This window comes from Elaeis guineensis, chromosome 4, assembly GCF_000442705.2.
Source record: "Elaeis guineensis isolate ETL-2024a chromosome 4, EG11, whole genome shotgun sequence".
Lineage (NCBI taxonomy): Eukaryota > Viridiplantae > Streptophyta > Magnoliopsida > Arecales > Arecaceae > Elaeis > Elaeis guineensis.
Window position 1 is genome coordinate 59,298,749 of NC_025996.2, and position 22,694 is coordinate 59,321,442.

The 22,694-nt window shown below is 40.0% G+C and overlaps 1 protein-coding gene across 1 annotated transcript in view; it reads left to right on the forward strand.

The window, feature by feature from the left end:
- The first annotated feature begins 12,124 nt into the window (after nucleotides 1-12,124).
- LOC105042787 (probable RNA helicase SDE3) overlaps nucleotides 12,125-22,694 on the forward strand; it is a 30,501-nt gene continuing 19,931 nt past the window's right edge. The window contains exon 1 of the mRNA XM_073256594.1: nucleotides 12,125-13,423. Coding sequence (XP_073112695.1) covers nucleotides 12,446-13,423 — 978 coding nt within the window. The 5' untranslated portion in view covers nucleotides 12,125-12,445. The remainder of the gene's footprint in view (nucleotides 13,424-22,694) is intronic.

A 22,694-nucleotide genomic window follows, 5' to 3' on the forward strand; every position in this document is an offset into this window, starting at 1 on the left:
TCAAATACATGGCAATTACAGTATTCTTATAGAGCATTAACCCACAAGCATTTAGGCATCCAACATGATTTCATAACAGAGAAAATAAGACGGCGAAATAAATTGGAGCAACTAAAATTTCAATTTAACAATTAACAATCCAGAAAAAAAAAAAAAAACTAATAAGTGACTTCAAAAATTTTGTTCACAGAAATCTAATCTTAATTGCTCTCCAAATATTAAATCAAAGAAAGAAACCTATAAAAATATTTTCAATATTTTTATTGAGAAAAAAAATATAAATTCCAGGCTACGCTGAAGATTTTACTCTAGCATTTAATAATATTAGTATAAGTATTCTATTAGCAATTAATTCTCTGGATCTGTAAAGAAAGAAGAGACATAAGCTCAATGAACTAGTAAGGAATCAATATCTTTTTAATTCAAATAATAAATTAAATAATTTTTCTTGCTAATGCTAAGCATATAAGAAAAATTATTATATTTTCATAAATCAATTTATGGAATTGAGAATTCATGTTTGTTTAAGTATTCATATTTGTACTCAAAAAAATAATTTAAAATGTCATATCTCAACCAATGATAAGGTCAGATAATAGCACTTATACCCTACGAAGTTGATTGATTATTGTAGTTAAGCTTGGCAAAATATGATCTGACCCGTGTTTAACTTGTCATAAGTAAGTTTAAGTTTAGACTAAATTAGTTTGGATCATAAATAGATTAACCCATTTAACCTATTGAATATTTGGATCAGATTTAGGTTTCAGACATTCAATATATTTAATCCATTTAACCGATTTAATATTCAAATCAGATTGAGCCAAGTAATCATTTTATCCCATTTAATCTATTTAAAATTTATTTAACCTATTTAAAACTGCTTAACATATTTCTGATCTATTTAACACGATCTGTTTAACTTGTTTAACTCTTTTAACCCATTTAACATATTTATCCTAACTAGATCTATTTAATAAATGGGTTAAATAGGTTGGATCGAATGTCAGATGTATGTCTAGAAGCTAATCAGACTGACACATTAATTCTTTGTAGGATATAATTCATACTTGATCAAATTATTTAGGATAGTTAATTACCATTCGTGTAGTGTATATGTCCATGAATCATCCAATAAATTAACAAGATGATGACATATTCTTAAAAATTAAAAATTTGAGGTATGTGTCATTGGTGGTTAATTCATAAACTGCTTTCGACCGTAGTATCATCATGGAGACGATAATTGATCCAGATAGATTGGTGCACAGATCGCTTTCTTATGGATAGACAAGTCTCGAGTCTACAGTGTGGGGATATTGGAGTGAGAGTGCAGATGTTTATTAAAGAATAAAAGTACCGAGTATGACCAACATGAAAAGTCACTTGAATGTCTATTCACTCGTCAGTGACATTCTCGATGCTATAGTAATGTGAATGGTTCTTTGACTTATGGTGCTTCGGTTGTTCACAATAAGATTGCTGTAGTTTGACTATACTATAAATCGATCTCTTAGCTATATAGAGCCTTGAGACATATGTTGACTGCAGTAGGTTCATTGTAGAAATATGGTGTGCATCTAGATGAGATCTATCGATCTTAGTAGAAAAAAAATCCTATGCGATTCGTGAGATCGAGTTCAGAAAGTCTTGGATCAAAGTAAGTGTGAATACTAAAAAAGAGTTTTCACTGAAATTACAAGTGAACTCGAGTCGAGCCAATCTTGCATATGATCGATGATAAGATTTGATGAATTTTTTATAACCTTCGTCTAGTCGAAACTTACGATAGAAGAATTAAATCACACAACAACTACACCTACATATTCATTACTTTCATTTTGTTAGATTGTCACTACATATTGCTAGATATCACTAGTGGATCATGAAACTCGTCGAGCGTAGTCTTGATGATCGATGATCCTTGATGGACAGAGTTGAAATTGTTCCAATCCATTGAAAGGAGTTTCAATGATAGTTTGATGGAGATTAAAATATATCCACTATCAGATAGAATAGAACCAACGAGGTCATATATAAAAGAGATCTTGACTGATCGAAATATCGAATAGCGATTTTGAATTGCAATAAGATTTAATTATCAATTTGATTGATGATTGGACTAATATATAAAAGATACATGAAGAACTTACTAAGAGTTAGTAAGTTATAGGAGGACTAATTTATAAATATTAATAATTATTTGATTTGATCAAATATAGATTGAATTAAATCAGATCTAATCTGATTGGATTTGGTTTAATTTAGATTTTCTAGTCCAAATAGGATTTGAACTTAATTTTTAATTGAGTTTGACTCAACTTAGATTCAAATCGGATTCGAATCGAATTAAAATTTTGTTAGAAAACTAGAGTCACACCAGACTGGGACTCTCTCTCTTTATCCACACTTCCATGGGATGCCCAACTAGGTTTGTATCTAGAGAAAGAAGTGGCGCAAGAGAAAGTGGGGTGCAAAATAAGATGGGGTGATGGAAAGAGAAGTCCTCTTTTAAGGACTCTAACCAACTCCATCTAAACCCTAACTAATCTCTATTTAAATCTTAATTGTTCTCCAAATATTAAATCAAAGAAAGAAACCTATAAAAATATTTTCAATATTTTTATTGAGAAAAGAAATATAAATTCTAGGCTATGTTGAAGATTTTACTCTAGCATTTAATAATATTAGTATAAGTATTCTATTAGCAATTGATTCTCTAGATTGCGAAGAAAGAAGAGACAAAATAATAAGCTCAACAAACTAGTAAGGAATCAATATCTTTTTAATTCAAGTAATAAATTAAATAATTTTTCTTGCTAATGCTAAGCATATAAAAAAATTATTATATTTTATAAAATAATTTATAGAATTGAGAATTCATGTTTGTTTAAGTATTCATATTCGTACTCAAAAGAAAAATTTAAAATGTCATATCTCAACCAATGATCAGGTCAGATAATTGCACTTATACCCTACGAAGTTGATTGATTATTGTAGTTAAGGTTGGCAAAATATGATCCGATCCGTGTTCAACCTACCATAAATAAGTTTAGGTTTAGACTAAATCGGTTTGGATCATAAACAGATTAACTCATTTAATCTATTTAATATTTGGATCAGATTTAGGTTTCAGACATCTAACCAATTTAATCTATTTAATATTCAAATCAAGTTGAGTCAAATAATCTGTTTATCCCATTTAATCTATTTAAGATATATTTAACCTATTTAAAACTTGCTTAATATGTTTCTGATCTATTTAACGTGATCCGTTTAACCTATTGAACTCTTTTAACCCATTTAACATGTTTATCCTAACTAGATCTATTTAATAAACGGGTTAAATGGGTTGGATCGAATGTTAGATGTATGTCCTAGAAGTCGATTGGACTGACATATTAATTCTTTCTAAGACATAATTTCGTACTTCATCTAATTATTTAGAACAGTTAATTACCATTTATGTAGTGTATATGTCCATGAATTATCCAATGACTTAACAAGATGATGATATATATTCTCAAGAGTTAAGAATTTGAGGATGTGTCATATATGGTTAATTCATAAACTGCTTCTGACCGTAAGATCATCACTGAGATGGTGATCGATCCAGATAGATTGGTGCACGGATCACTTCTTTATGAATAGATGAGTCTTGAGTCTATAGTGTGGAGACACTGGAGTGAGAATACAGGTGTTTGTTAGAAAATAATGATACCGAACATGACCAACACGAGAAGTCACTTGGATGTCTACTCACTCATCAGTGATATTCTCGATGCTTTAGTAATGTGAATAATTTCTTGACCTGCGGTGCCTCGGCTATTCACAACGAGATTACTATAGTTTGACTATACCATAACTCGATCTCCTAGTCATACGGAGCCTTGAGATATATATTAGCTGTAGTAGATTCATTGTAGGAATATGATGTACACCTAGATGGGATCTATCAATCTTAATAGAAAAAGAAAAGTCCTATATGATTCACGAGATCGAGTTCAGAAAATTTTGGCCAAAGCAAGTGTGAATATTGAAAAAAATTTATATCGAAATTCATAAGTGAACTCAAATCGAGCCAATCTTGTATATGATAGAAGATGGGGTTTGATGAGTTTTTCATAACCTCCGTCTAGTCAGAACTCATGATAGAAGAACTAAATCATATGACAACTATATCTAGAGATTTATTACTTTTATTCTACTGGATTATCACTACATATTGCTAGGTGTCACTGATAGATTGTGAGACTCGTCGAGCATCGTCTTGATGATTGACGATCCTAGATGGACAGAGTTGGAACTATTTCAATCGTTTGAAAGGAGTTTCAATAATAGTTTGATGGAGATCAAAATATATCTCACTATCAGATAGAATAGAATTTATGGGATCATATATAAAAGAAATTCTGACTGATCAAAATGTCGAATAGTGATTTTGAATCATAATAGAATTTAATTATTAATTTGATTGATGATTAGATTAATATGTAAAAGTTACATGAAGGACTTATTAAGAGTTAGTAAGTTATAGAAGCACTAATTTATAAATATTACTAATTATTTGATTTAATCAAATATGGATCGAATTAAATAAGATCTAATCTGATTGGATTTGATTTAATTTAGATTTTTTAGTCTAAATAGAATTTGGACTTAATTTTTAATTGAGTTTGACTCAATTTATATTCGAATCATATTCGAATTGAATTGAAATGTTGTTAGAAAATTAGAATCCCATTAGATTGGAACTCTCTCTTCTTATCCATGCTTCCATGGGACACCCAACCAGGTTTATGCATGGAGAAAAAAGTGGTGCAAGAGAAAGGAGGGTGCAAAATAAGATGGGGTGGTGGAAAGAGAAGAGTCCTCTTTTAAGGACTCTAACCAACTCCATCAAAACCCTAACTAATCCCTATTTAAAAGGGGATAAAGGGGGTGCCTACACATGAGATTATATGGTGAATTAGAAAGCTTTGGGGCATGTAAGAAAGAAGAAAAAGAGGGATGGTGTGCTGGTTTGGTGAGGTGCACAAAAAGAAAAAGAAAAAGGAGAGGCACTCCATGTGATGGATATCTCACCCTCTCCCTCTTCCTACGTCTATGAGATGGATATAGTTCTTCTCTTTTTCTCTCTTCTTATGTCCATGAGATGGATGGCTTCCTCTCTATCATCTGGTCCAAGAGTTGGACACAGTAATCTCTCTTCTTCTCCTCCATGATCAGTCTAAGAGTTGAACGAGAAGAAAAGAAAAGAGATTAGATCTCTTGTTCTTCTTCTTCAGATCTTCTTCTTTCTCTTGAGAAGAGAAAGAAAAAAAAAGTTAGATTAGATATGATTTTTTGATCCTCCTATGGATCTCTTTGATTTTCTTGAGAAAAGAATTAAAAGATATCAAAGATTCGATAATCCAAAGAGCGATCTTTGCAAGAAAACTAGCACCTCGATAAGATCGAAATTTCTTGATCAGATCAGTCTTATGTGGATATTTGTAGAGGTTGGATATTTATGCGACTTCAAAAGGATCTTAAAAATATCTACAGATTATCAGATCATGGATTCAACGGACTATGAAGATTATCATTGGATTGCGGTGAAGATCTATCCGTACAAAGATAAAAATCAGATTTTTATTCTTGTATAAATCTTAATCTTATACATATAATGATTCCTAGCTTATATTGAGATATGATCTCTATATGCATGCTTGATTAGATTAGATCTAATTAGAGATTTATTTTAATATCGTTCTGACATAAAATTATCCTGGTATAACGTTGATATGTTATATTGTATGGTTGTCCTAGAATGATATTGAAAAAAATTTTAAATTCTCTTATGCTACATATTTAAAATTTTTTAAAATTTTTGCATGCATATCGAATTACCATGTGATGGTATTTTTTGACAGTAGTATCAGAGCCATCTTATTATTGCAAGATTAAGATTAGATTTCAGATCTGAAAATTATTGTCAAATCTAAAAATAAATGATTATGGAAAGGAGATGGAGTTTAAGATCTAAAAATTATTTTTAAAATTTAAAAGTTTGAATAATTGAAATTCATATGATGGATTTTATAATCTAAAAATTTATTTTTAGATCTGAAATTTAGATTATTTTATGTTCATGCATTGATTTCAAGATCTAAAAATTATTTTTAAGATTTAAAAATTTGATTTCTTATGTTCATACATCCATAAATTCGGTATCTAATTTTTATGCGTTGTGAATCCTATTAGATCTAAATTTATCTTTATTATATACTCATGCATGACATGATGTTCATAGATAGAGATTCATCTTAATGTGATCTTTCATGATATGGATATTTTTCAAGTTAGAGTAATTTCATTGAACATAGATTTTATAAATCAATCTTAGATTATCCTGATATAAGGTTGTCTTGGTATAAAGAGAGTCATTATATAGTATAGTTATCCTAAGATGAAAAGAGATTGATACATAAAATATCATAAGAAATTAGCATGAATATAAGGACTATGTGATAGTCACCTATGTGTTTTTCTTGGATACATGCGACGATCTCCATGAATCACTGCAAATCTTAGGAGTATGATTGTATCATGAATATACTTTAGATGGATGCAATCTCAATTTATGGTGAGAAACCAAAAGTTAAGTTCAATTTGGAATAGGTTGATCTATTGGTGTCTAAGGAATGAGACTTACTAAGAGTTAGTAAGTTATAGGAGGATGAAAAAGAGTTCTACTGGACTGGAACTCTGTCAAATAGTAATTATTGCCATGTTTATTTAATTTGATCAAATAATTGAGGTTCTAATCCTAATCAGATTAAATCTGATTTAATTTGATTGGAGTTAGTTTAATTTGAGTTAAATTGGGTTTGTTCTGATTCGAATCGAATAGGATTCAAAATCGGATTAGGATTTAGACTCATTTTAATTTAGGATTGGATCCTAATCAAATTAAATCAGATTTAATTTGATTAGATTTGGTTTGAGTTTGACTCAAATTGAATTTAATAAATCTAATAGGATTAGATTTAATAAATGCTTGACCTAAATCTATTTAGATTGGGTTTGACATAATCTTATCCAATTATTTGACTTGGACTAAGATGGGATCCAAGTCCAATGAGTCCACGCCCCATATGGTTTTTACATCTATATTTTCACGTAGAAAAGAGAGAGGGTGTGGGATTTGTTTGGCATGGAGAAATTAAGGGATGAGAGAGAGATGGGCTGCAATAAGGAGATAGACTCCAAGTATATCTCCAATAAATCCAACTAACCCTAACTCTTTAGTTTAAATAGGGATAAAGGGGTGCCTCCCATGAGATAAGATCTATCTTTGATGCCCCCCATGAGAGAAAAATTCATGAAAGAGGAGAGATGCCCAAGGTTGTTTGGCATGAGAAAATTAAGGGTCTTCAAGGTGGTTGACATCCTCTTCTCTTAATCCTTTCTTTCTTACAACCAATAGTTGATTGTTGAAGGTAACTGCTCTCCCACTTTCTTTATCCAAAAGTTGGACATACCTCCTTCTTCTTCTCCTCCAAAGATGTCTAAGAGTTAGACATGATTAAAAATTAGATTAAATTTGATCTTTTCTCTCCCTCTTAGTCCATGAGATGGACACAAAGGTCTCCTCTCCCTTTTCTAGATCTAGTCCAAGGGTTGAACAAGAAAGAAAAAAGAAAGAGATTAGATCTCTTATCTTTTTTAGTAGATCTTTGATTTTTTTTTGAGAAGAGAAAAGTGAAAAAGAAATCAAATCATTTTCCTATAGATTTATTTGATTTTCTTGAGAAGAGAATTAAAAGATCAAACCGATTCAACAATCCAGGAAGCGATCTTTGCAAGGAAGCTAGCACCCTAATGAGATCGAAATCTCTTGATCAGATCAGCCTCGGTGGATATCTGTAGAGGTTGAATACTTATGCGGCTACGACAGGACCTCGAAGACATCCATGGACTATCTGATCGTGGTGAAGATCTACCCACGCAAAGGTATGAAATTTAGATTCTTTTTTAGATCTTTAATCTTATATTTATTTTGATGCCTGGTGTTTTATTTGATCTCTTTATACATGCTAGTTAGATTAGATCTAATTATTGATCTGAATTTTTAAATCATTCTGATATAAGGTTACTTTGGTATAATGGTTAATAGTTATACTGAATGGTTGTCCTAGAACGATATTGAGAATTCAGATATAAAATTTTTATTCCACTACGTTCTTTGTTAGATTAAATTTTTGAAATTTCTACATGCATACCTATCATCATGTGATATCGATATCCAACATTTCAACCATTAATCAATCCACCAACTGTTGTATTTGTATTTACAGTATTGCATTTATCAAGCCAAGGGTCGCATGTCAATGATATCACTCTATTGTTTGCATTATCCAAGTTGGTTTCTTGTAGGCAAATTATTTCACATTTCGATTGAGAAAGCAAATTGTAGATGAGCTGATATTTCTTTTTTCTATTAATGCCTCTATATTCCAAGATAATATTCTCATTGTTGGGTAAAGCAAGATAACTCCAAAGTCCAAAATGAACAAAGGTGAAGATATATTATTCTCAAAATAATTTCAAGGTGTTCCATTACTACTAGATCAAAAAATGGATACAGCACAACTTCAACACAAAGGTAAAAATGATGAGTTTGCACCTGCTATAGTGCAATGGATAAAATGATAAAGATAATAGTTATCAATCGACAATTTAGCTTTGAGCTTCTTTATGTTCATCTTGGACAAAATTCTTTGGCGCATTAGTGTTTCTACCACTCTTTTTAGTCAACACTCGAGGGTACTAACTTTCCATAGTGATGATATTCTATTCTTTTACGTTATACCGTAGCATGATCTTCCTCACCTATATAGATAAGGCTACACTTATTTCTAAGTTTTTTGATTTTCCTAGGAATAAGGGAGTTTAAGTAAAGAATATCTTCTTGCTTCCACTTAGATTCTTCGAGTCCCAATATCTTAAGCTTTCTTGCACACTATTGTGTGATTCTCTTTGTGCTTGTGGTAAGTGGATGATCTTTGGAGCTGATTTCATTAAAGTGACTCCCAAAATTTGAGTCTGTGTTATCTTTTAGTGGGAGTGCTAAAAGATAGTCTAAAAAAATCTACTTAATTGTTATTGTAGATAAGTAGGTTGGGGTGTTATTGAGCTGCACAAGAGGCTTAGGGTTTGAACTAGTCAACTCCAAAGAGGAAGTGAAAGGGAGTTCAAATTTAAATTCAAATTTGATTTTGAAAGAAAGGTTGTGAGGACCAAACTAAGAGTGTCAATGATCAATGTTGGCACAGTGATTGTGAGCAATGAGTCAAGTGGGTTTTTGGTCAGGACAAGATGGTCGAAACAAATTTTCAGAGAGTGGTCTAGCTCGATCGACTTGATTGAATAGAAAAGTTATAAATTTGCATATTATTTTTCTCCTTTACTAAGGTTTCTCCTAGTAGAGGAGGTCTTGTTCTCATTATGCCAAGTTGGACACACCAAGAGTTATTGGAGGGAGATTTGCTTGGCATTCCATTCCAAAATTTCTATTCATTAGACCTCCCCCATCATTTGATCATCTTGAGAATCTGAAGAGGAATCATCGAATTGACGAGCCTATTCCCTAACAAAGTAAATAACTTGAGTAGTATATGTAAATGGCCCAACTGTAATGTTGACTTGCTCAGGGATGCTTTCTAGGCGTTTGGAGAAGAAAACAATGCTGAAATTGTATGGTTCTTCCTATTGAAAGCTTGATCTACTTTAATAGGGACACCAAAAATTAGCACTATCATTGTGATTGGATCCATTGCCCAACAAATAAGAGGAAGGTTATGGATGGATACACCTAGACTAATTCCAGTGGTGAAGGGTGAAACTATCACCTCTAATATAGCCCCTCAACATTAACTTATGGATAATTTGATTGTCAGAAAAGGATATGAAGAACTCTCTTGAAGTAGTTTATCTAGTTGTTTATGATCCATATTTTTTGGCTTTATGGGGAAGGGTTGTGCAGACATCATCAATTTTAATGGGTTGTTCAAAAGATTTGACATGCACCACTCCATCCAAAAAGGCAAAGATTTCAGCCATTTTACTGGAGAAAGGGAGAAACGCTTTAGTGGAGGGATGGCGATTAGGGATGTGGGGTGGGTGTTTGGCGATATTAGGGCTTTGCAGGTTTCTTTACAACTTTTGCTGGTGTGCCTGAACTAAAAGAGTAGAAGAATCGGATAGACTTTTTTGCAATTGGCCTTCCAATGCTCAGTGCTTCTGCAACAGAAGCAAGCACCAGATCTTTTCTGTATTTGATTGCATTAGCATGAGTTATAGTTTTAAGAAGAGTGGTCATCTTTTTATCGCTATCCATATCGGATCACTTCAACTTCTGAAGTGGGACACCACCACCAACTTTTAGGAATGATTCTTCTTTCTTGTTAGAGCAACATGTAGAACTCAGTATGGGGTGATAATGACAAATGTGGGTCCAAGCTCTGTTAGCTACTGGCCGAGGTGATTTGTAGGAGCAAACTTTTCTCTAGCTTGAGATAAGAAGTGAAGGATGGGATGTGGGAAGGTTCAAAGGAGTAGCTTGTTGGAAAGAAGGATGAGAGGGTGTTGATCTCATTGATGGTTGGGAAGGTGGTTAGGAAGGTGATTAAAATAGAGTGCTTGATGTTCCACTAAGCCTCTCCTTCACTTAAGGACGGCTACACACTAACCAATGAAGAAATCAACGTTGGACTCCTCCAAAGCTCATAGCAATGCCCACCAATGTTGATTAGGGTCCAAACTAGGGTGGAGTGGAAGAAAATGGCAATGGCGGATAAAAGAATTAAGTCAGAATTGCTATATTTTAATCTCTAAAATTATAAAGAGAATCATAGCCCCTTTGAAGGATTATGGAAAATCTAATTGGCACACAAAATAAATTTTGAGGGTTAATTAAAACTTTTTAAGGCTTATTTTGATAGTTGGGCCCAAAATCCAATAGGATTTGTGGACTGGGAGGATGTTTTTTCTCCCTATGAAATTCAGATTAGCCCACTTCGGAGGCATTCTGGATTTCTATAAATAGCCTAGTCTAGTCTGATTTAGATAGTTGTATTGGTCTAGTCCATAATCCTATAGGATTTTTGATCCCACAATCCAAACGGGCCTTTAAAATTTTGGGTTCAATGTGTTTGTCACCCAAACTTAAAGTGGTGTTGTTATATATTTTTTCATCCCCAAAGGATTGAGGGTGTTGTAGTTTGTTTAGCTAGTCCATTAATGGTATTAAGGGCTGGATAGATGGTGAGGCCAAATTGATACAAAAAATAATCTTTTGATGTTAATTAAAACTTTTGAAACTTTTGGATGCTTGTGTTTTTGCTCAAAATTGAAGGAGTGTCATTATATTTTTCCCTCTATTTGGCATATTGACCTTATATCTAAATCTTGTAAGGGCTTTAACAAAACCAGTGCACTTGTCGAATGAACACCTGATGGTATTTCGGAGGTAGCGTAACTTTGGAATATCAAGTAATGTCAGCATATTGATCGAAACCATCCATTTGCCCTGGGACAACCAAATTAAGAGTCTAAACCATCCAAGACTAATCACCATAATAAACGAAGAACACCCGAAAAACTATTGGGCAAATCTCTGGCCTGAGATATCCGGCATATATTACATCTTCATGAGACTCTCAAGAGGAGAACCGACAAGTAGATCATCCAACAGCGGAAACTAGAGCTTAGCTAAGGATCTAGGAGCATATCCTAGCTAGCAATAGAAGTACAAATGGGTCCAAGAATACATCCCAAAAAGCTACCCCCAATTCTTTGCTCTCTATCTTCACACCGTGCCTTTCATCTAAATTGTTTCATTGCCGAGGGTCCGGACTTTGGAATCAAAACAGTGAGACTTGTCGGTAGAATCACCGTCACCTTAAAGTGAAAACCAAGCCGATTGCGCATCGGTCGAGACATCGGTCATCGTATGGCGGTGTGCTGACCAACATGTAACCCTTAACCCCGGGATCGGGCTGTGTCTTTCATTATTACGTGAAAGAATGATGGACCTTTTTAACATCAGCCACTCGATCACTCCATGCAAAAGCTCTACGAACTCAAATCTGTGCAGCTCTCGAAGCGATCCTTGCGCGATCCAACGGTGAGTTGCGTGGAAGACACGGCGGTCCGTCCTTTCCGTCGCAGCAGGAGGGCGGGAAATCACTGTGGCGTCAATAAATTCCTTCCACTGGAAGAAAAGCGACCGCTCGAGGAGTCTCTCAATCGAAATTAAAAGGCGTCCTCCGTTGCTCGCGTCTTTCCCCCGGGAATCAGCCACCTACGTATCGAATCAGTCAACTCCAAGCCGATCGGCGTCTTCCTCTTCTCTTCTCTTCTTCGCTCTCAGTCATCGGAATATTCGCCAAGGGAGGAGATGTGTGTTCTCAAGTGCCTCTGGGAGATCTTCTTCGGCAGAGAAGAAGAAAGCCATGGAAGAAACGATGGAGATTATTATCTGACGAGGCCACTGAACCAGCGTTTCTCACCGGCGACTGAAGCTTCTGCTTCAATTCCTCTTCCATCTTCTAGCTCTGTAGTCCATACAAAGTTATCTTCTCTTTCGGAGAAGAAACCGCCGATCTCGGCAGAACCAAGCACGAGATCACCGGCAAAGCCTCATGAAAGTTGTTCGTCGTTTAGAGTTTCTCCAGATCCTTCTATTCCCTTGTCGAAGGCTTCCCCATCTCCTCCTGCTCCACCGATGAAGACTTCTCCGTCCCCTTTTCCGTCTTCTTGCTCTGCTGCTGCTTTCGGATATCGTGTGAAATCATCCTTTACAATTACTTCTCCTTCGGAGAAAAAGCCGCCGATCTCGACAGAATCCAGCAAAAGATCTCTGGAAAAGCCTGGTGAAACTTCTCCACCATCGATCTTTTCTCCATCTCCTTCTCTTCCCTCGCCGCAGGTTTCTTCCCCGTCTCCTCCTCTGCCATTAAAGGCTTCTCGATCACCGCTGCCACCTAAGAAGGGATATGTTGCTCGGTTCGAAGCGCCTTCGTCAAAGATAGGAAATGTTGCCCAATGGAAGGTTTCTTCGGGTTCAAAGACGCTAAATGTTGCTCAATTGAAGGATTCAAGGATGGTAAATGTTTCTCAATCGTTGGATTCCTCGGGTCTTTCTCCATTATCAAAGGCTTCTCCACCTCCTCCCCCACTCAAGCTTCCTGAATCTGACGAAGGATTACCGGAACCACCAAAGATTGAGCAGAGGAGCAGATATGAGATCCCGAAGCATCTGAAGGAGCTGATCGAGAAGGACATGGTGCCGCCAGTGCTCAGAAGGCCATTGTCTCCATCAAGTTATGCTGACTATTTTGGTACTTTACTTTATTCCGAGGACTTTTACTTAGAGGTAACATGATTATATTTCTCTCTTATCTCTTGTTTCAGCACTGCTTGTCACACTCCTGAATTAAAAGCATATGCCGAGAGATGTGCATGCACATAGAGCTGGGCCCTACGAGCATGGGAGCCAATAACCTGCCAGAAAAACGAATATAACCGATCTAACAAAAATTCAACGACAAAGATACGATTACAAAAATTTTGAGACTTGAATTTGCCACATGCCAAAACCCCAAATCAACCATAAGTTTAGCAGCAAGGTAGGACTACAATTTAGTCAACATAACCTCTTCTCAAAATTTTTAAAAGGTGCAACTAGTTCTGTAAAACAATGATTACAAAGAGGGTTTTAAACAAAACTATGAATAAATGATCCATCTAACCAGTCTAGGACTTTGTTCCAAGCTCAATTTTCAACCTCTCTCCCTCACCTTCTATGCTTTGGGCTTTGAAAAAGAGTGAATGAAGAAAGATGAGCTAAAAGCCAAGCAAATAACCAACAATCATAAACAAAGGATCAAGTAAGTATAACAAAATGAACTTTGAAAAATTTTTCGATGCATGATACAAAAATTACTTATTTAAAAATGATAGGATAGCCATAATACATTCGCACATATATCTTCAAGGAGTTATATTTAAAGCATTTTCCAACAAGTATTCCATACATTATTCCAAGTTGTATTTTCTAATTTATTACCACAATTAGAGTTTCTTGTGTACATGCTTTCAATGAACAATTTATGATTATTTTCTAGAGGAGTTTCTCAACCATCCTTGTGAGAGGGTCCAAAGTATTGCATTTAATCCATGTAGAGTAGGGCCAAGTACTGCATTCTTATACAGTAGGCCCAAAGTACTGTATGTACCCCTACAAAGTAGGTCTAAAGTATCGCATTGAACTCCTGTAGAGCTGGTGCAAAGTGATCAAGTTCCAGAACAATCAGAATACCAGTACATAACCTTTATTGGCAAAATGCAATCAAATTTAGTGTCCGAAGCAAACACACAAGATTCAATTATTTCACCAATACCATTTCATCCTATTTTCTAATTTACAAAAATAGATTAAGCAGTTTATGAAATCCTTAATCATACATGGGTATCCGAAAAGTTTCAAACATTTGGTATGTAATTATATGCATGGTTTTCATAGAAGTATTCAAATACTTTCAAAAATACAAGATTCGTAGTATCAAGCAAATCTTTCTAATGATTTTAATATTTTCCTGCAAACATGACAATAGTCCATAATTATAAATTCACATGAATGTCAAAAGTATCCAAGAGTTTCAATGTTATGATAGCCTCATTTTGATCCAATTTATATCATACAATAAATATTAGGCAAGAACGAAGATTGACATTTTGGTTTTAATGTAATGCGATGGCTAATATTACCATGTCATATGATATTGAGCATGACACATGCCAATAATAGTGTGATGACATGGATGTGTGCCAGTGGTGGAACACATCTTGTGCCAACTTGCAACGGACACTCCACTTCATTATCCATTCACGTGTTAAGGTAACTCAATAAGGTAGTTAAAAGAATAAAGAAGATGAAAACCTTGCTTGGATAAATGCAACAACCATTCCATTCCGTTCTATTGCCCACGCTTACTTACGCTTAGCTACTGTGACTCGGGGATCAAGGCAGGCAGCTAAGGGACTACTTGACCATAGTTCCAAACTAGGAGCTAAAACTCAAGGAGATATTCTCTATAGAACTCAGTTCCCTGGTTACTTGCTCTCCAAACCCCCTGAACAATAGGTCCCACCCGCGCTGCTTGCCTGCTTGTTTTGCCCTCGCTTCTTTCAATGCGTTGCACCGACATTGTATCATCTTGGCACAATATTGACCAATATAGTCCAAATTTCTAATCATTTAATAGAGAAACATGCAATCTATTTCAAAAAAGTATCTTACAAAGTGGATTATACAAGTTTCCAGGCATTTATAATAATTATCATAACTATTTTAGAGATATGTAGTTAAAAATACTCTAGTTAGGTTGAGGTTACTTACAAAGCATGCTGAATCCAACAAGAGAGCCATTGTACTCAAACACAATCTTCTTTAAAACCTAACAAATATAAATAATCTAGACATCAACATATAGCCCCAACAGCCCTTTAGTAGGTCTAAGTATCATATCAAAATCTATATTATTCTCTTAATCCAACTAATCTACAAAATTTTATGCAAGACATAAATATAACAATTATTGAAATAAAGCTCCAAAAATTATGAATTTAGTAAAAAATATTTTAAATAAATAGGAGAGCCAATTTTATGCTTACGTTGGCCAAATTGAGCAGTCCTAATGGATCCCTTCAATTTTAGGCCTAGACTTTCTGTTAAATAAGATCGATCCATATTAACAAATTTTAAAACTAAAAAGCATAGTATTATTACCATTGGAGTCCATAGAGCATGGTGGTTCTATACAAGGTTCGTTGAACTAGTAGCGTGACCTGTATTGATCAACTATTGGCGCGGCATAGTATGGATCCATACCATGCCAGAGGGTAACAAAAAAGGGTGAGGGAGGGAGGGGGGAGAGAGAGAGGGAGGGACAAGAAAGGGAGAGAGAATCGTAACCCTAATCTTATAGGGGGTTAAAGAGATAAAGAAGGGGAGAAAGAGGGGCAAGGAGAGAGGGGAGAGAGAGATTGAGAGTCGTTCCTCGATATCTTCACTGAAAAATCATGGCCACAGTTGGAGATAAAGGAGGTGGCCGAGAAGGCCAGCATGGGGAGATCGAGCATGGGGACTATATAAGGGGCTCGAGATCATCAACGAAGGCTTCCATTGCCCTCATCTTGAGATCTATTGCCATTTGAGTAGGAAGAGAGAGCACTGGAACGAGAGAATGAGGGAGAGAAATGACACGGGGGAGAGATGGACCATGGGATCTTGAGACATAGATCATGTGAGATCAATCAAGGAGACCGTGGGGAGGGGAGGTGCGCTTAAGATTTTATTAGGCATCGAACCATCCTAATTTTCTAAACCATTCTGGTTCTTGACCGGTTTGATTTGATACATCCCAAACTGCCCGATTTGAGAAGGTTTGTCTAACCTTGGTTCTATAAGTATAGGCTATATCACTGGACTCTTGCCATAGGTGACTGGAAACATAAAACTAGAGTTAGATTTTTCTTTAAATCTACTACCAAACAATAATATTTATCCATTTATGAGCAATAAAGTTTTCTCGATTAGGCCTCTAGCTAAAAGCCGGGGCCTTGAATCTAACTTCCTTTATCCAAAGTGGTGGTCTCTTCTCCCTACACCAAAAAACCCACATTAGATTCTGTTGGGTATAAAATACCCCCCAGCCGAAGTTCGTACCAGGAGTGATCCTCCCGGGACTCTACCGACGTCCAACCTTGGGCGACATCTTTCCGAACCTCTCCAGCGGCCGAGCTTCCGCAATATTCTCAAGTTCTGCCGACGGATAAACTCCCACAGCTTCTTCCACAAGTGTCGACCGGGTTCCTCCGACGGATGAACTCCTGCCGCATCTCTCGGGCTTCTCCAGCGATAAGCTTCTTCGGTTGTCCATCAGGCTGCTCCAAGTGCTCTCTGGATTCTACTATCGGCCGATCTCCTACAAGGGTCAACCGTTCTCCGGACCCCTTCCAGATCTTTTCTGACAGGATTCGATCGACTCCAATCCGAATTTCTTCCAGAACTACGTCAGTTCGTCAGTGGTCGAACTTTTCCAACAGCAGATCTCCACGACGGACGGACTCCATCCAAGTTTCTACGGCGGTCGACCGCCTTCTGGGTTTCATCCGGGCTCCTATGGGAGCCGGATTTCTTCCCCGAACTCCTACTGCAGGTAGACTTTGTCCGAGCTCCTACGGGAGCCGGACTTCAGCCCTGAGCTCCCATTGCAGGTAGACCTCATCCGAATTCTTACAAGGACCGGACTCCGAGCCTTCACCGCAAGCGATCTACTCCGAGCTTCTGCTACAAGCGATCTACTCCGAGCTACTACTACAAGCGGACTACTTCAAATCTCTACTACGAGCGGTCCGCGTCGGATTTCTACTGTGAGCCCCCACCCGAGCTTCCATTGTGAACGAATTCCTTCCGGACTTCTATTGCAGGCAGGCTTCGGCCGAGCTTCCTCAACAAATGATCCCCATCCGGACTTCTACGGGAACCAGAATCCGACCGAACTTCTGTAGCGGACAGATTCCGGACGAACTCCTACGATGCACGGGCTCCAGCAGCCGAACCCCTCCAGCGGGTGAACCTCTCCAGCGCCATCCGACATCCACTGCCGGTCGACCTTCTGCTGGATTCTGCGTGAAACTGAACTTCGTCCGCAGAAAGCCCTTGACCGAGGTTCGGCTGACAGGCCTGGACTCCCTGGCAAGCCACAGTAATGGCCGCGACTCTGCTCCACTTCCTATAACGGATCTCACGTGGCTCCATCATGCTCTGGCAAGTCACGACAACGGACATCACTCTACTCTCCACAACAGGCTCCACGTGGCAGGCCACGACGATGGCCACGACTCCACTCCACTACTCTCCGTAATAAACTCTTCATGGCCCCGAACGGCCCACTACCAGACGGTTACAGACGTCGCTGTCAATCTGTTACGCCCTCCGCCTATAAAAAGGGGGATCCCCAGATATGTTATTCTCTAAGCTCTAATCTCTATCTAAAAACTCTGCTAAAATTTTCGTTTGAGCACTCCATTCTTGTTGAGGCAGAGAACTGACTTGAGCATCGGAGGGTCTTGCCGGAGCACCCCCAACTCCGGTTTAGACTTCCTTTGCAGGTCCCGGCGGCGACCACGACTCCCTCGACTCCAACTTCTTCGACGCCGGCAGATTTCTGCATCAACAGGATTGGCGTTAGAGGAAGGGCACTGTGTCTTCGCAGTACCCTTGTTCTTAAAGGAGCGCTCAACGGGACCACCTCCGGTCATCTTCTCCGACATCTCCTCCTCCGGTTGCCTGCCTGATCTCCACCTGATGCCTCCCCGAAGGGCATCCACCAGGCGGTCAACGGCCTCCGCGGCCAGATGTCAGTGAGCTCCGCAAGCCCCGGTCTCATCTTCGATTTTCCAGGCTCCTTCGACGACGACGGCAGTCGGCATGGAGCAGTTTGACCTGCTGGTTCAACAGGTCAGAGGCCTCACCGAAGCAGTGCAGGCCATGCAGCAGCAGCCGCAGGCATCGGTGCGGCTGGAAAGAGCGTCGTCGGAGTTCCAAAATCTGACGACCGGGCGGGCCATATGGGCCAGCCGCCCTGTCTTTCCCAGAAAAGAAAAATAGAAGGCGGAGAGTCCTCCGTCCGATCATGATTCAACCCCCGGAGAGTCCCTGCCTCCGCTCCACCAGAAGACCCTCGAGGCCCGTAATCGAGAGGATCTCCTGGATCAGAGATTTCAGGAGATGAACTGACGGATCGAAGAGCTCCGCCGCGCTCCCACTGCTTACGGTGAGGACATCTACACTGACCCTCCTTTCTCTCAAATGATCATGCAGGAACCAATCCCGTCGAACTTCAAGCTCTCCCAATTCGAGAGCTACGACGGGACCTCAGATCCGGTCGATCACCTGGAGGCCTTCCGGACCATGATGCTGCTCCATGGCGCGCCAGACGCCATCTTGTGTCGAGCTTTTCCGTCTACCTTAAAGGGAACAGCAAGGAATTGATATTCGGCACTGAAGTCGGGTACAATCTTCTCCTTTGACCAGATGAGTCACCAGTTCGTGGCTCATTTCGTCAGCAGCCGGCGTCCCCGACGAGGTTTGGAGTCCCTCATCAACATCAAGCAAAAGGAGGGAGAATCCATCCGAGCTTACGTCAACCACTTCAACGCCGCCGCCCTGGAGGTCCGGAACCTGGACCAATCGGTTGCAATGGCCGCCTTAAAGAGTGACCTTCAAAAGAATGACCTCCTCTTCTCCCTGGAAAAGAAGTATCTCAGAGACTTTGCCGATCTGCTGGCTCGGGCCGAAGGATATGCCCGAGCGGAGGAAGCCTTCAAGCTGAAGGACGAGGAAGCCTCGAAGGAGCGGCAGGCGGGCGACTCCAGCAAGCCCGCAGTTGAAAGAGGGCCGAGTGAAGCTCGGCCACGTTCTCGGACTCCTCTCGGGCACAAGCGCGCCCAGACTCCTCCCCGAGCACGCAGGCAGAGAAGCCCGGACCGCAGGGTTCGGCGGGGCTCTCCCCCAGGAAAATTCCGCAGCTATGCCCCTCTCAACGCATCGAAAATCCAGGTGCTGATGGAGGTCAGGGAGCAGCTTCCAAGGCCAGAAAGGATGTGCACACACCCCGGAAAGCGCAATCCTAACAAGTTCTGCCTCTACCATCGTGACCACGGCCACGACACAGAGGAATGCATTCAACTCCGAGACGAGATCAAGGAGCTCATCAGACGAGGTTGGCTCGACAGGTTCATTCGACACCGGCCTGAGGGTAGAGAGGATCGGCCAAGGGTCCTGCCACAACCTGAGCCGCCGAGAAGGGAAGAGCAGTCCGGAGATCGGCCTCCAATTGGGATCATCAACTCCATCTCTGGAGGACCTCGACGGGGAGCAGGCCTTCTACGACCACGGGATTTGAAAAACCTGTAAATGTATTACTAACGATTTTGCTTTAAATCAAGATTCCTTTCAGATTTGCATATCTTTTCCTTTTGGCATGGACTCGTAACGACAGGGGATAACCCCTTCAGACAACGAAAACAAAGCCATGTTAGGAACAGGAGGAGAACCTTGTCCTAACATGGGCAAAGTTGAAAGTCCGGTTATTTTAAGATCGGACGGGGGGAGAGGCCCATATAACGGCCCTTATGTGCCCTTATGGCCATGTTAAGAACAGGAGGAGAACCTTGTCCTAACATGGGCAAAGTTGAAAGTCCGGTTATTTTAAGATCGGACGGGGGGAGAGGCCCATATAACGGCCCTTATGTGCCCCCACAGCCCTGCTAGAGACAGGAGGAGAACCTCGCCCTAACATGAGCAAAGTCGAAGGTCCGGTTACTTTTAGACCGGATGGGGGGAGAGGCTCTACAACGCCCTTATGTGCCCCCACAGTCCTGTTAGGGACAGGAGGAGAACCTCGCCCTAACATGAGCAAAGTCGAAGGCCCGGTTACTTTTAGACCGGATGGAGGGAGAGGCCCTACAACGTCCTTATGTGCCCCCACAGTCCTGTTAGGGACAGGAGGAGAACTTCGCCCTAACATGAGCAAAGTCGAAGGCCCGGTTACTTTTAGACCGGATGGGGGGAGAGGTCCTACAACGCCCTTATGTGCCCCCACAGTCCTGTTAGGGACAGGAGGAGAACCTCGCCCTAACATGAGTAAAGTCGAAGGCTCGGTTCTTCTTAGACCGGATGGGGGGAGAGGCCCTGCAACACCCATATGTGCCCCCACAGCCTTGTTAGGGACAGGAGGAGAACCTCGCCCTAACATGAGCAAAGTCGAAGGCCCGGTTACTTTTAGACCGGATGGGGGGAGAGGTCCTGCAATGCCCATATGTGCCCCCACAGCTCTGTTAGGAACAGGAGGAGAACCTCGTCCTAACCTAAGCTGAAATCGACTACATCAGGGATAGGAGGAGAACCTCGTCCTGACGCCAACTAAGATCCGATTATTCAAGATCTGATAAGAAAAAAGAGAACCTTCTCGACGGCCCCTCTACGCTCCCGCGATCCCGTAAAAAGTTGGGGAGAATCCTTCTTAAAAAGAGAAGAAGGAGAAAGAGAAAGAGAGATCTATGGTCATGAACGAAAAGGCAAATCAACACGACAACGGCTGGGAACCTTCAAACGATGTCGACGTCGAACAAATCAAAAGACAAAAGAAATTCGATAACGACGACCTAATACAAAAATGAACAAAGAACCTTCGGACAACATCGACATCGAACGAGACAAAAAATGAAAGAAGTCTGGCGGACGACAATTCAACACAACACGCGGACAAGGTAACAAAAAATATCCTTTTCATTTCGTTAACAAGGTATACGTTACAGAGCCCAGAAGGCCCAAAAAAAGAAAAACGACAAGAACAGAAAAAGAGGACACATAGAAGGACGGAAGGCAAAAAGAGCCCTAAGGGGGCCCGGCTTCTTCCGACTTCGAACTTTCGGCTTCGACCCTCATCAGAGAGTGCCTTAAGCTTTCGACTTCTTTCAATTCTTTCTCCCTTATTAGTATCTCCAGATACATCCGATGAAACCGTTGGCTTTCGTTCTTCGCCTCTCGGAGCCTTTTTCTCAGGACCTCGGACTCCGCCTCCGCGTCCTTGACCACCTGCTGCTCGTATATCAGCTGGATCTTCAACTGCTGCAGCTCGGTCCTTCCCTCTCCAAGGGCGACGGATAGCTCTTCTATGGTTCCTCTAGGGATTGGAGTTCGTCGGGGTCCCGAACAGGGACGAACTGGGCTCCTTCAGATAACTGCCTTTGAAGGCGGGCAACCTCGTCGGTCGCCATCCTGAGCTTCCTCCTGTAGTCATCCACCTGCTTGCACCAACCGGCCCGGTATGCATTGTAGTTCGCCTCGACGTCCTGGAGCTGTTGCTGAAGGTCGTAGAACTTCTTCGACCATTCTCGATCGTGGTCGGCCCGAGTCGAAAGCCAGGATGAGCTTCCTTCCAGCTGGCCGATCTTCTCCCATGCAGCCGACAGCTCCGCTCCAAGAGAGCTGATCTTGGAAGCCTGAGTCCAAGATCGGTCGCTGGCACGCCTTTTATGTTCCTCGAGCTCCTTCTCGAAGTTCGCCTTCCTCTGGCTGTAATCCATGATCCCTTTCACGTGGATGTTCCGGAAGTAGGTGGCCTCCGTAGTGGCCTCTGAGTGGCTCTCCCTCAGCCTGCGAAGTTCGTCCTCCATCTCCCTCGACTTTTTTGTTAAATAACGGACTTTCTTCTCAGATGTCGGATCGTGGACCTCAGCGGAACTTCCTATGGCAAGGAAGCGCTTCGGCATGACACTACCATCGGGAGACAAAAGCGTCAAGGCGCGGCTCATTACAGAAAGAAAAAAGAAAAATAAGAGAAGTTTTCCACAAGGAGGAGCCCAATTTTATTGATTGAATGTCTCTTAAAGACAAAAGGAAAAAGAAAAATTGCAGTGAAAGAAAAATACAAAGTCGAGGTCTCAGACCTCCGAAGCAGGAGTTGGAGAGCCCGGTGTTCTTGGAAGGGGGGCTGCGGTGGCAGCGGGGCAGCGACAGTAGGAGAGGGTCCGGCTTCATCTTCAGATGCCTCATCCAAGAAGCTGAAGTCGAG